The following is an 18,464-nucleotide window of genomic DNA, read 5'->3' on the forward strand; positions in this document are numbered from 1 at the left end:
GTCTTTAAGAGCTTGGGGGATTTCCTCCTTTTCCCATATATTCTCCAGGACAGAGTGGAGACGGCTGGTAAGCAGAGGCCCTCCTGCTTCATATGCCTCGGCTGGGATTCCATCAGGCCCTGGGGCTTTGTTATTTTTCATCTGCTTTATGGCAGTGGCTACCTCATCCAGGGATGGAGGATAGCTGAGGTGGAGCTCTGGGTTGAGCAGCGAATGCTAGAGCTCTTTCCAGCACTGACGGATGCTTTCTTCGTCTTTAATTAGGGAGTTACCGTCGGATGAGTGGAGGGGGCCACGCCATGAGTAGTTGGGCCATATATTGTTTTAGTGGAATTGAAAAATTTACGCATCTTGTGTTGATCCAAAAATTTTTGCTTTTCACTCACTATGCGTCGCCACCATTTGTTAATTGGTTTGTAAAGTTTACGCTAGACCGCCGCTTTCTCTTCGTGGAAATTATCAGCTTTGGTCAGAGTACTGCCATTTCCGGGTCATTTTCACAAAACCAATCCTGGTGTTTTACTTTTGATGAGGCCGAGGGTCTCGGTGCAAGATTTTGTGATGACAGCTTTGAGGGGACCCCATTTGGCACTCTGATTTAGGTTGTTTATCAGCCAATCATCGAGCTGCTCTCTGAAAGCATGTGCTACCGCTGGATCCTCCAGACGCTTAGTGCTAAAACCTCTTGTGGAGGCTTGCTACCTTCGCCGTTTTGGGGCGACATGAAGTGAGATCTTGGCTCTGACGAGCCGATGATCAGTGTCACAGTGGTCTGAGCCACGCATGGCTCGTGTGATGAGGACATCTCGGTGATCTCTTTCTCTGATAATGATGTTGTCAATGAGATGCCAATGTTTGGATCGTGAGTGTTGCCAAGAACCCTCGAACTTGTTGGTCTTCCTAAACAAGGTGTTGGTGATAGTGAGGTTGTGTGCAGCACACTTGCTGAGGAGGAGTAGGCTGTTGGGTTTACACTTGCCTATTCCCTTTCTCCCAATGGGTCCCTGCCATAAGTCAGTATCTCTGCCAATGCTTGCGTTGAAGTCACCCAGGAGCACAAACTTATTTCCACTGGGGATAGAGGTCAGCACTGTCAAGGTCGGCATAAAAGGTCTCCTTGATGTCATTCTCTGCATCCAGTGTTGGGGCGTATGTACTGATGAAAAAAGTCATGACGTGAGTGATTCAGTGGGACTCGGAGCATCATGAAGCCCTCGTTGATCCCAACAGGCATTTCACTTAGCCTGTGTAGGATGCATTGGCGGATAGCAAAGCCAACTCCATAAATGCCGTTTCTCTCCACAGTAGGCTTACCCTTTCAGAAGAAGGTATAGCCAGACCCCCGTTCTGTGAGTCAACTTTCATCGGGGAGCCTGGACTCACTAATGGCTGCTATGTTGATGTTATACCTAGCCAGCTCTTTTGCCACAAGGGCAGTTCTTCTTTCATTATGTTCATTTGTACCAGTATCCAGAAGGGTCCTGATATTCCATGCAGCGACTATAAGAGGTTGTATAGTTTGTTTTTGCTTTGATCTGTGATTATGATATATTTTCAACAGCATTAGGATGACTTTACTGGGTGCGGTTGCCCAGTCAGGTTGGTTTTTTAGGCAGGCTATGTTCAGGGCACCTTTTCTAGCCCCCTCCCAATGTGGGGTGAACAGAGGGGCTCCTCAAAAGGGCTGCTCAGTCGCACAGACAGGACCGGATTGCACTGTTGCCTAGATCCCAGTGCATAAACGATCATCTTCTCTGTGCCGCCCATGTGCAGAGTTGTGACTAGAGACTCCCGGCAGTCATCTCTGCCTGTCCCTGTTTCCACTCGTCTGTCAACATAGAACTTTTGGAGGGCAAAGGGGTTTTGATGATGATGAGAGGTATGATGAGCTGGGTGATGGCTGCGCATGAGTTGATTTATGTAGTGAGGCAGGGGCGCAGGTTGCAACCACACATCTTGGCTCTTCCTTTTCCTGATCCAGTGGTGCAAGTGTTGCAATGACTGGGGAGAGGGAGAAATGCAATGGACTGATGATAGCCCGGAATGTTGGGTTTCGCCTTTTAATCCACAAGGCAGCGAGGCAGTGGTTGGTAGGCGCCAGGATGTGTCCACATGCCAGTGGGCCCACTGCTGCTCCGAGATCCCCTGCTAGTGTAGCCTGGGCCCACGAGGCACCCAGTTACCATGTGTTGTCATGAGGAGGCACAGCAGGAGTCTTGATGGTGAGCTCATAGCTGAAAGCGAGAGGAAGCAAGCAGTGCTTGCAGCTTAACGCTAACTAATCCTGCCACACTAGATGCATTACACCACCCTGCGCACACATGCACGTACACACACACACACACACACACCCACACACACACACACACACACACACACACACAGGCAGGCAGACTGACAGAAAAACAGACACAGAAATAGACAGACAGACAGACATATTGAGACAAGTTTAGATACAGAAACAGGCAGACAGTGGCCAGATGGGAGACTGACTTTACCCTACGATATATTTTGTTTGTTATTGAAGCAGGTAGAGTTAATAACGAACACTTGTACTTGACACAGGAGGAGATTAACCGAGAGAGGCCCACGGACGGTTGGTTAATCATGTACAGCATCACGGACAAGGCGTCGTTCCAGAAGGCGGGAGAGGAGCTGGGTCGCCTACACAGTCGTCAGCTTCTGCGGGGTCGAGCTGTCATACTGGTGGCCAACAAGTGTGAACTGGTGCGGTCCAGAGCTGTAACTGTCGATGGTGAGTGATTCCCTCTCTATCTATCTATCTATCTATCTATCTATCTATCCCTATCTATCTATCTATCTATCTATCTATGTATCCATCCATCCATCCACCTCTCACACACAAAAAGTTTTAACCCACATCTCTCTACACAGATGGGCGTGATTTGGCTTGTAGTTACGGCGGCAAGTTTATGGAGATCAGTGTCGGGATGAACCACAAGTGTGACGACCTGTTGGTGGGGATACTCAACCAACTCCGTATTAAAGGCGAGGCTGAACCCTGTGAGGAGGAGGAGGCACCGAAGGAGAAGACTTGGACTAGGTAACAAACATATCTTAAACCTTTGACCGCCGATGGTTTAACATAATAGTTTAATCCTTTTGATCACGATGGTTTAACCCTTATTGCGGATGATAGTTGAACCCTTTGATGTCAATCGTGTAACTGTTTGAGGTTTATGGTTTAACCCATTTTAGGATACTAGTTTAACCTTTTTAGGATAATAGTTTAACCCTTTTGAGATTAATAGTTTAACTCTTTTGATGGGAGATGGTTTAACCCTTTTGAGGATGAAAGTTTAACCCTTTTGTGGGTGATAGTTTAACCCTTTTGATGGGATGGTTGAACCCTTTTGATGATAATAGCTTAACCCTTTTGTGGGTGATAGTGTAACCCTTTTGATGGGAGATGGTTTAACCCTTTTGATGATAATAGCTTAACCCTTTTGTGAGTGATAGTTTAACCCTTTTGATGGGATGGTTTAACCCTTTTGAGGATAATAGTTTAACCCTTTTGATGGGAGATGGTTTAACCCTTTTGATGATAATAGCTTAACCCTTTTGTGGGTGATAGTTTAACCCTTTTAATGGTAATGGTTTAACCCTTTTGATGGGGATGGTTTAATCCTAATGAGGATGATAGTTGAACCCTTGGATGAGGATGGTTTAACCCTTTTGGGAATGATAGTTTAACCCTTTTGAGGATAATAATTTAACCCTTTTGAGAATAATAGTTTAACCCTTTTGGTGGGGATGGATTAACCCTTTTGAAGATGAGTCTAATTCTTTTGATCACGATGGTTTAACCCTTTTGAGAATAGTAGTTGAACCCTTTGATGTCAAAAGTGTAACTGTTTAAGGTTTATGGTTTAACTCTTATGAAAATAATAGTTTAACTGTTTTGGGGACGTTGGTTTAACCCTATGAGGACAATAATTTAACCCTATGAGGACAATAATTTAACCTTATGAGGACAATAATTTAACCTTATGAGGACAATAATTTAACCCTCCAGGACTCAAAGGTTTAAAAGCGTGTGTCTTTTGTGGGTTTTTTATTATTGTTAAACAGCTCACTTATAAATTTATTCATTATTTATTTATTTATTTTCATATTATTAAATAAGTGAAACATATGCAAATACTACATGTGAAGATTCTGGTGATTCATCAACCCGGGTAACAAAGTCCTCAGCCACCACACTAGATGTAATATGTAATACTAAAGACAAAATCAATCAGGTAGGGGACATTAGGGGACATTCCTGCTGGCCTTAGTGACCACTTTATCGCCTACTGCAGCAGGAGATAGGTCAGAGGTAAGACAGGACAACACAGGGTAATCAAAATATTGTCAGTGAGGAATTACAACAAAGAAGTGTTACAAAAAAAATAAAAAATCCATACAAAACAAAATAATAATTGGTCGCATGTGAGGTTAATGAGGCCTCGGAGAAGTTGAGAACTACTTTTACTGATGTTCTTGATAACATTCCTTGATAAGAGAGCAGATTTTGAAACACTACTTAAGGTACATCAACCAGATATAGTTGGTGTTGTAGAACTGTTGTACAAAAACAAGAGAATCGAGATGGAGGAATGTGAGTTTAATATAGACGGATATGAATTATTTTCGAACCTTTCTCAAAAAACTTGCAAGAGGGGTGTGGTTATCTATGCTAGGCAAGACCTTAGAGCCAGCCAGGTGAGGGTACAGGGAGAGGATGTTTTTGAGGAATCAAAGTGGTGTAAAATTAAATTAAAGGGAGGAGACTTACTCATCCACAAACTGTAGCTTATTAATCCAAGGGAACCTCCTGGTCATGGGGGACTTTAACTATGGCGACATCGACTGAAGAGATGAATCCACGCCAAACGGCCTAAATAATCCCGCTACTCTTTTTGTAGAAACTCTTAGACAATTTTCTATTCCAACATGTTAATGATCCAACTCACTACAGGAGGAAGCAAACACCCAAACCGCTGGACCTCATCATAACTAACGAGGAGAGTATGGTGGCCAAGCTGGAACACCTATCCCCCATTGGCCCAAGTCACCACATAACGTTGTCCTTCAGATTTAACTGTTACTTGGTTCATGACAAAATGCAAGTAGGCATATCGAACCTGAGGCTTGAAGATGGTAGTAACACAGATTGACCAAATTCTTTTCCTCAGTGTTCACAAGAGAGGATGCGAACAATTTTCCTGTGGTTGAGGAAAGAAGGTTTGACACAGCGCTGATCCACATTGTGTTCTCGGACGAGGTTATAAGAAATAAATTGTCAAAGCTAAAGATTCACAAGAGTCCCGACCCAGATATGGTACACCCCAGAGTGTTAAGAATACTGTGTAGCGAGCTTGTGGAGCCCCTTAAGATCCTGTTCTGTAAATGCCTGGATTAGTAAAAGGTCCCAAATGACTGGAAAATGGCTTATATGAGTCCTATTTTCAAGAAGGGCGATCGTCACTCCATGAATAATTACAGACTAGTAAGCCTGACCAGCCTAGTATGTAAAGTACTAGAGAGCATCATAAGAGATGCCATGATGGAACATCTACTGCGAAACAACCTTGCCAACAAGTTTTATGCTGGGGCGCTTCTGCTTAACATAATTACTCAAGGTCCTGGATGTTTGGACTCAATTCCAAAACAGGGCGGAAATATCGGCAATATATACAGTGCCTAGATTTTGCCAATGCCTTCGACAGTGTACCCCATGAAATGCTGAGAATTAAACTGGAAGGGTATGGGATTCGAGGAAGTATCCTAGCGTGGATCAGAGACTTTCTCCACGATCGTACGCAGTGTGTGGTGATTAATGGCACTTAGGAACATAGATTCTAGGGCCATTGTGAGAAGAAGGTGAATCAAGCAATGAAACTAGTAGTACTGGAGTACTGTATTCCTGCCTGGTCCCTGAGGTATGCTAAGGACTATCAATTTATTGAAAATGTCCAAAGGAGGGCCACCAGACTGGTGCCTGCTCAACAGAACTTCAGCTACCCAGAGAGATTAGAATGCCTGCATCTACCTAGCTTATACTACAGACAGGCAAGGGGCGACCTACTTGAAGTGTATAGACATTTTCGGAGTGAGAATTGTGAATTCTTGGAATAATATGCCAGAAAGTGTTGTGATAGCACTGAGTGTAAGCTCTTTGAAGATCAGACTTGACCAATACTGGAACAGGTTCCAACACATTGAGGAACCAGTACATGCCCAGTACTTGCCAACAGTGCGTAACAGAGACGTGACCCATCGCCCAAGCGGCTAACGAGCCGATCAGTGGTTAAGAGGATAAAAGTAAAAAGTAAAGTAAAAGTAGCACAGTTAAAGGAGATAGGAATAAAAGCTAGGACCGAACCTTGGATGACACAGATGTCAACTCGCTCGTAAGGTTAATAGAGACAGACATGATGAGAAGCCATGCAAAAATTCTGTAAGTTAAAAAACAAAGTGCTGTACATGTACAGAGAGATAAAGTCAGCAAAATCAGAATATTTAAACAATAAGATTAAGGAAAATATAAATAACCCCCAAAAGCTCTAGAAACATCTAAGAACCCTTGGACAAAGTAAATGAACGATCCAACGTAGTGTTCAACATTACCGGTAATGATGAGGTTTGTCATGATGCATCTGAAGTTGCAAACTACAGGTACTTTAATTATTTGGATATGCAAGAAGTGACAGTCTCAGCTTTAGTTAATAAAATGCTGATAGCCTCAAACAGTTACAGTGTGGTGTTAAAAACTTTTAAATCCTACTATAAAAAGAAAGGAATCACTCCAGACAGTTTTGAGTGCCACACTTTAGCAAAGGACTTTGTTCTAAAGAAGTTAAATAAACTGGACCCTACAATGCATTGGTCTTTGAGGGACACCAATAACATCTATAATTAATCTCTCCATTAGCACCAATACTGTACCAGATGAGAGTAAGTATGCCAGAGTAACACAAGTCTGTCTGATGTAAGTAATTACAGGCCAGTTAGTATCTTGTGTATTGTATCTAAATTTCTGGAGAGAGCAGTGTAGTGTATGTTCTAGAGAAAAGATATCTCTCTTGTTATAATATTTTGTACAGCAACCAATCAGGATTTAGGGGCTCTCACACAACTCATGCCAGCTTGATCCATATCACTGACTATATGAGATCCCTAATACTCAGGGAAATTACACAGGTATGGTAATGTTAGACATACAAAAGGCCTTGGTACTATCGATTGTGATATACTATGTACAAAACTGCAGACTTAAATAGTATGTTAGCAACAGGAAACAAATTGTTACTGCAAATATTACCGAATCATCATCCATGCCAGTAGTCTGGAGTCCGACACAGGAGTGTTGTAGGACCATTGTTCTTCCTATATTATTTAAAGAACATACATTACTGTACCCATATGTGTTAATTGTAGACTTTTGTTATATGCTGACGACAATATTGGTAATACCTGTATACAGTTACATTGGTGTCAAGCTGTATATATATGTTGAACTGTATAACTGCTTAGTTTATATACATGCCTATCCAATTGTAAACCTATATGATAATTTCACTGAATTATTGTTATTATTATTATCATTATTATTATATTATTTCAGTAGATAGATATACTGTATTAACTTGGCCACCACAAAACTACCACAGTTCACCAAATAATTACATGGTAGAACTTTATTATTCAAGTCTGCACTTTCTTTGACAGGTTTACGTTGCAGAGAGAAGGTAGAACTACTACTTTGTGATAACAGTGAAGCTATTTATTATTTTAAAAAGATAGATTTTTATTGGGAAGTCATCACATGTTATAATACAGTACTGTCAGTGTTATATATAATTTGTTGTGATTACTGTCAACTTTTTAGAGGGAATCGTAGTCTTCTGAGGGCCTCCATGAAGGCCAAGCGAGTCATCAACAGGATCATGGGTAAAACTGAAGCCAAATACAAGAACTGTGAGGACTTCCAGAGCTAGGGTCACTGAGGAGGTGGCGGCCACACCCCAGCTCCTGAAGGTGAGCCAACTTCTCCCTTATGTGGCAGTACTGTATATGTCTTATGATGAAAAAATATTGTGGTCACATGAAGATTAGTTATCCCTGTTTATTTCAATTAAGATTACGGTAACCACCCTAACCAAACTGGGTAAAGGTGGGGCAGACGGTTAGCACCAGAAAAGGTTAAATTTTAGTTTCGGTCATCCTTATATTTAGATATCCAAACTATTAACCTAACCAACCTTAGCTAACCTATTGTAACCTAAGGAGATGGTGTTTGGATGATACTAAGTAAGAAAGTCGAAATGGTGATTAATGGTTTGAACTCGTCATGTGTACCCGCGACAAGTGGGGTACCACAGGGCAGTGCATTGGGCCCATTGTTGTTTCATAAGTGACATGTCAGAATCTATACACTCCTCCATACAATGTTTGCTGATGATGCCAAGTTATTCTGGGAAATTGAGAATCAAACAGACTGTGAAGAGCTATAGAAATATCCCTGAGCTTCAAGAATGGTTGAAAAAATGACTACTAAGATTCAATGTCACGAAGTGTGAGAGGATGCACATAGATCATGCCAACATTAAGGAGGTACAGTATATCACATGTCCCAACAGGATGAATAAACTGCGTTAATAAAGACCGAATGCAAAAAAAGACCTCAGTGTGTAAGTTGACAATGAACTTAAGTTCTCGGGCCATTGTGAGAAGATGGCGAATCAAGCAACTAAACTAGTAGGTCTTATAAGAAGGTCGTTCCCTCGTAACGATCTTCAAGAGTGAGGTTCTTCCCCATCTGGAGTACTGTCACACCATCTGGTCCCCAAGATATGTTAGACACTGTCAGTTGATTGAAAATGTCCAAAGGAGGGCCACCAAACTGATGCCTGCTCTTCGGCACCTCAGTTATCCAGAGAGATTAGAATACCTGCAACTACCTAGCTTATACTACAGTCGGGCATGGGGGGACCTTATTGAGGTGTATAAACTTCATAGAGGGCACTACTCATTCGAGTGTCCATACCTGGAGCTGGTGGACGCCCACTTCACAAGAGGTCACAGCTCAAGGTTGAAGAAGCCACAAGTCCATAAAATTGTAAGGGTAAACTTTTTCAGAGTGAGAATTGTAAGCTCTCAGAACAATCTGCTAGAGAGTGTTGTGACGGCACCGATCAACACTGGAGCAGGTTCAGATATATTCAGGAGCCACTGCATACCCAGTACTTGCCAACAGTGCCTAACAGAGACGTGACTGACCACCCAAGTGGCTGACGAGCCGATCAGTGGTGGAGGATAAAAGTATAAAGGTAAAAGTATTAGAACCGTATCTAACCTTACCTTAACCTACCTAATCTTATTTAACCTCACCCAACTTCTTAACCTGTGCATTGTCATATTGATTTTCTTACTATCATCCAAACAATATCTCTAGAAAAAAGGGTTTGAATTCAATCCAATATACATCGTAATAAACACGCCCTGTGAAATCGTCGTTCATTTCTTGACATGTAAACAAAGCTGCAGACGCTCTTGTTGTGAACCGCGGTACAACAATATTCATGCGCCAGACGAAATAGTCCTGTACTGTATTCATCCGCATTCGTTGTAAGAGTTGCATGCATTATAGCATTCTCAGTTTTATAGGTAAAACCGTTCGTTATAGGAATATTCGTAGTAGGATTCGTTCGTTATAGCATACCCCACTGTAGTTGACAATGTGAACCATAACATGGTCGCTACAAGAGATCTTAGCTTACAAAGCAGGTAGAGACGTGAAATTACTGCCAAGTAATCAGTGTTTGCAGTGTTCTTACCCATTATTTCCCAATTCTTTCATGCCCTGCCCAGTACCTCACCCACGGCCTCAAAGGAGCCTCTGTCAGGGTCCTACGTCTCATGTACATTGCCATCGTCAGAGCTGTCATAGATTATGCCTCTCCTGTCCTTGTAGTTGCCTCCCAGCGCGAGAAACAAAGCATAGAGAAAATCCAAAACAGAGAGATGAGACTCATCCTCGGCTGCCCTATGACCACCAGAATAGAACTCATGCAGCGGGAACTGATCCTGCTCCCTGTTTGTGATTAAATTATTGCTCTCAGTGCTAACCTTGGTGCTAAACTTCTTCACAGTGAGCAACTTACTCCCCAGTCGCACTCACATCTTAATACCCTCCTGTGCCAGCCTGTCCCCATTACCTTCCCTCCTCCTCTCAACACTAGCCCGTCCACACTGCTGCTGACATCCTGCGTTATCACCTCTACACCCCCTCGACCTCTCTCCCTCCCGAGTACACTCATCCTCCTCTACCACCGTGGACTTCTCCAAGTGTTGTTGTCGCCCACACCTTCCCTGGTCGTAAATCCAGCCAACTGCGGTATATATATGCTCAAACTTAACTGCCTTGAGCAGATTAATGATGTCGCCTCTTTTCTTACGACCTCCTTCCCTCCTTCCCTTGTCTACTGTGATGCGTGTGTTACCACGCTGGGTGGCTCTGGGACAGCTGTGTGGATCTCTGAGCGCCAGGCCTGCAGGAAAATCAGGGTTCACAATTGAGCCTCCTCCACTGACACTGAGAGCATGACCATCCTCGCAGGCATTCATGAGGAGTGACCTGTACCACCACTTCTGTGCTAGCTAGGCTCAAATTACCCTCTCCCTCCTCCCCTGCTGCCCAACACACCCTAGCCGCCGTCGCTGGGTTAGAGCAAATTTATGACATCCATGTCAAGTTTATTTGGATCCCATCACATATAGGAATAACTGCCTGTGACACTGTTGATTAGCTTGCCAAAGAAGCGACACAAGAAGAAGATATTGAAGCCACCCTCGCCCTCTCCCTGAATCATCTTAAATCTCACATACACGCTGCGCAAAGAGAAGCATTCGACGAATATTGGACACACCTGAAACAACGTGGTAGCGCCACACAACGCCACTATTCCGCTGTAACCAATGACAACAACCGCCACTACAAAGAGTATCAATCCCTGACTCGATCTCAACAGATTATGTGCATGAGATTGCGCCTAAGGTATAGGTACCTATAATGGAAGCCCCTCGAGATTGAGGATGGCCGGTCCAAAGGCCTCCTAGGCGTGAATTTGTTAAGGTGTAGAAGCTGTTGCCAACACAACAACCACACCCTAAGTTAACGAGCTGCATGACCCAGTATCAAGGAATAGTCCGAGAAGACCGGACAACTCACCAACTGCACTGGCTAACCATTACCCCGGAATACGATCCGCAAATTGATTAACATCCAGGTTCCCAATTACTGCTGGGTAGACAGAGGCAAATGGCGTAAAGAAACTTGCCCATAGTTTCACCCTGCCCGAGGATCGAACTCAGGTCGGCTCGCTTGCGAGGCGAGGATGCTGACCATTATACCACAGGTCGCCATAGGTACCTATAGGAGTACATTGGCAACCCTGAGCCTGGCCGCACTGTTTGTAAACTTTGTGGCCGACCCGACTCTCACACCCTCTCTCACTACATCCTCACTTGCCCCATGACCTCCTCCTACAGGTCCCCAGCCGTTACCAACACCTCTTCCCTCCCTGACCAGATATCCCTCCTCCTAGAGACAGGCCTGGCACTTGACATTATTAGGGACCTGCCACGCTTTGCCATAAACAGATGAAATGTACCGGGAACTCTCCCCCCCCCTCCCCCCACATACACACTCATCATTCTGTCACTTTATGTAACTTGCTGACAAAACCCATGACCCTTCAGGCTTTTACGCCCTTGATGCATGAGTCATGAAGGCAAACATGAACTATACATGCTTCCCATTTGGGCACTGTAAACGCTTTTGCTCTTCACCTTGCACAGGATGCAATGGGGGTGCTCAATAAACTAGCCCCCTCGTGGGGCAAATTAAAAAAAAATTAACAATAATTTATGATCTAAGGATAGGGTGAAAAGAAGAAAATGCTGCAATGTCATTTTGGTTTTAGTACTCGGTATCATTCAAACATCTGAAAATTTGGTGCAATTCCATAAAGTCCTACTGGTGCTAACCGTTTCCTCCATCATTACTCCTAATTTAACCTAGTCCTCCCAATAAGCTGTGGTGCCTAATTTTCACATGATCCAAATACTAGTGTAATGTGAAGTCACAAATTTATATTATACTGTATACTGTACCGGATACTTGGAGTGTCCCTGTCTGTTTTGAGGTGAAAGGAACAGCAACATCACCTTATATTTATGCACCATACGTGCCCAGTTTAGGCATTAGCCATTCCCAGACACCATCAGTATCTCCACAGACCTGTATTGCAAACCTGTAAACTGCACTTTGGAACACATTTATCCTCTTCTCTGAGCTTTTTTCATTGCCACAACTTAAATACAGTTTCACAAGCTCCACAAGTCTGACATTCTTGTTTTGTACACTTCACACTTTATGATCCTCTATGCAAAGATATCTTGGAAGCACCAGGTGTGAGGAGTTTGTGTCCATGTTGAAACTAATACCTAATTTAGATATTTAAGTAGTCATGTGCAATAAATAAATGCATGTATAGTATTTTCTTATGCTACTTAACTATTTTGTGGGGGAGGGGAATTATATGGAAATTTTTGGGTGACCCTCTTAATATAAATATACTAAGCTAAGAAACTAGGTACAGAGGATTGAATGGTTGATAACACATAAACTAAACTAGATCACCTGAAGATTAGCCCACTTAGCTTATTTTACCATCTGATTCAACACCATAACTCTAGTGTTTTTGGATGGTTAGGATAGTTTTAGGATGATTAATCTTGAGGCAAAATATACTTGGGGGTAATGTTAATATGATCCACAAAACTATACTGTACTGTATAATGATCTGAAGTACTCTACAGGTACTGGTTATAATAAGGGTGACCAAGAAGTAAGTCATGGGGTGCCTTAAACACTGTGTGAAAAACCTTCCATATAGAAACAAATAACAGTCACAATGCTGTACAGTGGTCATGGAGTATTACCCCAACCCTGTATCATCCATAAGACAAAATTGATGAGTAGTGAGACATTAATTTATGATCTTTACATAATGAGAATGCAAATTACAACAGCTGTTATTTTAAAAAAAAAAGATAAAAAAATATACAAGTGGATTGAAAAACTGTAGTAATTTTAAGGAAACCCATTTCATAGTCCAAGAGGTTAAAATCATCATCTTTGTCGACTACTAAACATAATAACACAGACAGTTCTCCAACAATATGTCCGAGTGTACTGTACAGTAACTAGGACACTCAGGCCAGTAATGCAGTTGTTTCAGTAGTGTGGTAAATTTTGCAGAACAGCAATAGTAGCCTCCCCCCCCCCCACCTTCCCCTTTATAAAAGATGTTTATTGAGCTGAGGTTTAATGTCCACAGGAGCAACAGATCCAGACAAGGATCAGGAGGAGATCAACAGCCACCACCACCACTGCCACCTTGTCGAAATTGGGGAAGCATGTCACCACTTGCATCATTTAAGCAACAGCTGTTGCCCCACTGTCAGAGGTCAACAGGTTGTCAGCTGTCACTAGAATATTGGAGATGGTCTAATCAACAGAAGTTATCTAATCGTCTGCTTTTACCAAGGATCACTTGTCATCGGAAGATGGGAGGCACCTGAATTATTTGCTCTTATTTTCATTACAATTACACTGTAACTGAAGGTCCTGTTGTTTTATAGGATTTTAATTATGAAAAATAATTTCCATGCATGGCATGAATCTTGTGATTACCATAAAAGTACAGTATTGGGTTTTGTTGATGTAGCTACATATTGCTGCTCTGGGAAGAAACTGTAGTCATTTAGATATTCTGTATTTGAGATAATTCTAGAAATTGTACATATTTTGATGGACTGATAACAATAGCTGATCATCGTAGATATCATACAGCACTCATATCCACAATCAAGAGCAATAAGTATAATTCCTCCATATTTTCAACAAATGTAGTTCCCCAGAGACAGCAAGACTGACATAGACATTGATCCCAATGTGAATTACTAACTATTGTACTGTACCTACTTTAGATGTAACTTAAATTTTGTACCAGACATATTATTTCATCTGGTATTTTTATACTGTGCTTCACTGAACACATATCCAGATATGCTTATACATCACCTTTTAAGCTAACAACAGTAACCTCACTCCTGTGCTGGGGTATAGCCTGAGGTTTGTACTGCTGCTTCAATGAACTAATTAACACAGGCTAATGAACAACCCAGTAAATTAGTTGTGAATATGAGTCTTTAAACTTGATAGTCACCAAGGTACTCTCTTTTCAGAATTCCATGCAGCTTATACAGTACTCTTGGGTACATCAAATATATGACAGACAAACAGAAGGTTAACTATGACAGACAAACAGAAGGTTAACTATTTCACTGAGAAAAATAGAGGACTGATTTTAATAACAGTACTGTATATTACAAACTCACTGGAGGTGAGTTCTTAGTACTGTACTGTACTGTACTGTACTGAGAAGTTTGTATTATTCTTGAAGCAACATGAATAATGAAATACTGTACTGTATATGTTTTTGTCATGTGTTTTAGGGAATGTTGTCCAGTCAAGCCTTAAAATGCAATGGACTCTCTTGCAAGACAGGGATAACGTTTTGTAGTACCAGTATATACTGTAGTTGTTATAACTTGTGAAATTAGTAACTACTGTGTTTACAGTACAATGTTCTTGGATATCTTATCATAAGCAAATGCTATATAATTTAGGTTTGATTGCATTACATTAGGTTAGTACTGATGATATTCACATATAGTTTGTACTGTAGTAAATTTACTGTCATGATTAGTCTTGTGTACACATGTTGAAACATTTTACAAAGTTTGAAATATTTTAAAAGTACATACAGTACAGTCCTGTACCATGCTGAGGCAACTGTCCCTACAACACATGACATCTTCTTCCCAAATACTGTATTAGAACCTTTAAAACATGTTTAGTTTAGAATAACTAAAACAGGTAACTTTACAGGGTTCAGATTGTCCATAGTTGGAATTTTAAGAGTGTGAGGTCTTGGTGTGCAGCGGTATAGAGTAACCTCACTGATTATATTTTATATTCATCTTGTATCATGTACAGGGGATAATACCTGGTACTGTACTCAGTGTCACTTAACATGTAAACAGTTTGATATATACTCATCACTGTATGAACACACACACACACACACACACATATATATATATATATATATATATATATATATATATATATATATATATATATATATATATATATATATATATATATATATATATATATATATATATATATATATATATATATATATAATAAATATCAAAAACATATCATCTATATAAATATTAGTACTGTATAGTTCTCTTAAGAGAAACTATAATTAAGGATGACAGTAAATCATCATTGTGAACACTTGTGTCCTAAGGTCACTTCTATCTGCTATGGATAACTTCACCATATATATATATATATATATATATATATATATATATATATATATATATATATATATATATATATATATATATATATATATATATATATATATATATATATATTTATTTATTTATTTATTTATATATGCAGATGTCCCTGAAATACACAAAAAAAAACAAATATTTTTTTCACAGTGGTTGCTTCAGTCTTTTTCTTTTTCCTAATAGGCTACATCAAATCAGATCCTTTGTACAGTACTTTATTGTTGTACAGTATAACAGTGAAAAACTACGAGAGTGAAAGGCGCAGTGCCACATGCTGACATATCTTGCAAGGTGGTGACGGCAGCTGTATATATTAAACACAAATGAGGGCTTCCCATATTCATTAATTAAGGATAGTATATGCTTCAGATTTCTTGCCTAGGAAGTATAGTATATTTAGTCTTTTGTACACGACTCCCTTAGTACAGTAGCAGGCCAAAGGATGTTAAGATTGTACTGTACAGTGTTCATGTTTGTTAAGGTATCGTTAGTAGTTTGACCTATTTCCTTCATGTATAGAATGTTTAAATGAATAAAGGGATTTTCTCAACCTTGCTACAGGTTAGTTAATCCCAGATGAGCCCAACATAAGAACAATTTAAACACTCTGTACGTGACGATAAGGTGAGCCATGCTCCTACGACCTAATGTACTGTGAGGTTATGTTGACCAAAACTACGGTACCTCTCTCCCTAGTAGAGGATATTATACAAAAGAATTACCACATTTACTCTGAGTAATCTCTATTCCAGTTCTGAAATACTTCAGCTGTCAGTGACAAACTCTCAGAACTACAAACAGTTAACAATTGCTAATCTGAAATATCACTTTACTCTAACACTTCAAAATATAAAGGTAGATTTCTAGTACTTTGTAAAATAAAAAAAAATAAAAAAGTGTGTACTGTAGTTATCAGGATTAAAAATTACTTTTGTGATGAGACTACAACACAACTTCTACAAGCTCTGCCTTCTCTGTCTTACATTCATGGTTACTTGATGATGTGCTGCGTTAGTGCAGTGTATCGCGTGAATCACAATCGCCTCCAAACAAATGTTGTTAAGGTTGTTTACACCAAGACACCTCATCTAACCCGTGGTGGTGTTTGTTGCCTTTTAACTCTGAACACTAAGATAACTTCAAGCCAGCAACCTTAAATTTTTGCTGTCACTTCATTCTGCTCAAAGCTTTTAATTTTGCTGATGTGGAATTAGTCCAATTAAGAGCTTAAAGGCAATACATGTGTAAGGACAGAATATATACTTTTATAACAGTTTATTACTGGTACTAAATGTGATTATACTGAGGCCTATTTATAGAACAAGTATGTACAGTATTTACACATTTCAAAAATAATTTGATTAGGTTGAAATTTGTTGATTACGTATTATGATTAGGTGAACATGATGTGGTAAATTAATGATGATTCAGAACACAGTACATGTTACTTGTTTGTGTAGTACAGTAATATGTTTGTTAAATGCTTTATTGGTCCCATTTAGTTTCTATATTAATTAGCATATAATGTGATTGCTAAAAATTCTACCCAGTGTCAGTAAATATATGGTGTATTTACAAGTGCACAAATTAATTCTCATATCATGTGATATCAGGAGTGAATTAACAGCTGAAAGAAAATATTTATGCTGTCTCTTAATTTGTCAGCGAGTAACTAATGAGCTCAGAGTCTGATCATATCATTCATGATAATTGATGAATTAATCCATCATTTAGATACTCAAAAAATTACGATGTAGAAGAGAACTATTATTTTTATTTTTAAAATTTTCTTACAGGATAATTTCTCTTGATCCCTCTTCTTCTTCTTCTTTTTGGTGTCTAACATATACATTTTATCCACTTGTTTCACCTTACAGTATATTCATATGACTAATATCAGCCACATTTACAGTGGCCATAATATGACTTATGTCTAAGTTGTAATGTACTTATACAAACATCATATACAAGATAATGTTATACTGTAAACCTTATATTGTTATGGTGACATGGTGCCATCACTGCACCTGTGAGGAATATATAACCACTGATTATTTCTTGGATATTATTCTATAATGTGGAATGTACCCAACATAGATGTAATATTATGTCCAATCCTTTCCAAGTTGTATCTAAACTAGACATAATATTACCTCTAGCTTTATAGTTTAATTCTAGAATAGATTTCTTCTAAGTAACTAGAAGGGCTTCATATAAAAATCAGTAATTTCCCTCACTATAACATCAGTTCATGGGAAGTCATAATTTTTGACATATTGTAAGCTTGGTCTGGTATCGCCTCACTTATATAAGATAACCTCATGTTCTAATAAGTCAACAGTGAAGCAAAATAACGTAAAATATCAATAAACCTTCTTTCTCAGCTACTGTTAACGGCTCAAAACTTATTTAGATCATTACTCTTCCAAAGCTCTTGTTGTCAACATGGTGTTGATTGTGTGTTTAAAGACCTCCCGGAAACCCTTGTACCATGGTCGTGTGAATATCCTCATCTACCTGACTCTACTTGTAACTCACCCTCTTGTTTATGATGGCGCAAGAGGGAAGGCCATAAAAGAAAACAAATGTAATAACCCATTCCTGCCTAGTGTGCCCTGCTAGAAATTGTGCTCCTTAACTGATCATTTTGGATACTGGTTATTGTTTTAGAGAGACAGTGAATTGACCCTCTCATCCTGTAACACTGATAATGTGGTCTGCTGATGACTGGGCCCCAAATCTATACTGTACTCATATGTAGGAAAGTCTATCTCTGATAAAGCTCCAAAGAATTTTCTTAAAAGTGGATTTCCTTCTATTTGAATGCTTGGAGCCTGACTGCTTCTTGAGATTTGGTACTGTCTTACTTTCAAATGTACATAGCACGAACACCTGACCTACAGTAACGTGGATATTTGTATTACATTGTTCAACTCTTTCAACAGTTTTGA

The 18,464-nt window shown here is 40.0% G+C and overlaps 1 protein-coding gene across 1 annotated transcript in view; it reads left to right on the top strand.

Annotated features, from left to right (window-relative positions):
* LOC121853463 (ras-like protein rasG) overlaps positions 1 to 15,223 on the top strand; it is a 153,368-nt gene extending 138,145 nt beyond the window's left edge. Inside the window, exons 6-9 of the mRNA XM_042347607.1 lie at positions 2,566 to 2,755; positions 2,896 to 3,064; positions 7,895 to 8,043; positions 13,410 to 15,223. Coding sequence (XP_042203541.1) covers positions 2,566 to 2,755; positions 2,896 to 3,064; positions 7,895 to 8,003 — 468 coding nt within the window. The 3' untranslated portion in view covers positions 8,004 to 8,043; positions 13,410 to 15,223. The remainder of the gene's footprint in view (positions 1 to 2,565; positions 2,756 to 2,895; positions 3,065 to 7,894; positions 8,044 to 13,409) is intronic.
* Positions 15,224 to 18,464: the final 3,241 nt, after the last annotated feature.

This window comes from Homarus americanus, unplaced genomic scaffold (assembly GCF_018991925.1).
Source record: "Homarus americanus isolate GMGI-L3 unplaced genomic scaffold, GMGI_Hamer_2.0 scaffold4896, whole genome shotgun sequence".
NCBI lineage: Eukaryota > Metazoa > Arthropoda > Malacostraca > Decapoda > Nephropidae > Homarus > Homarus americanus.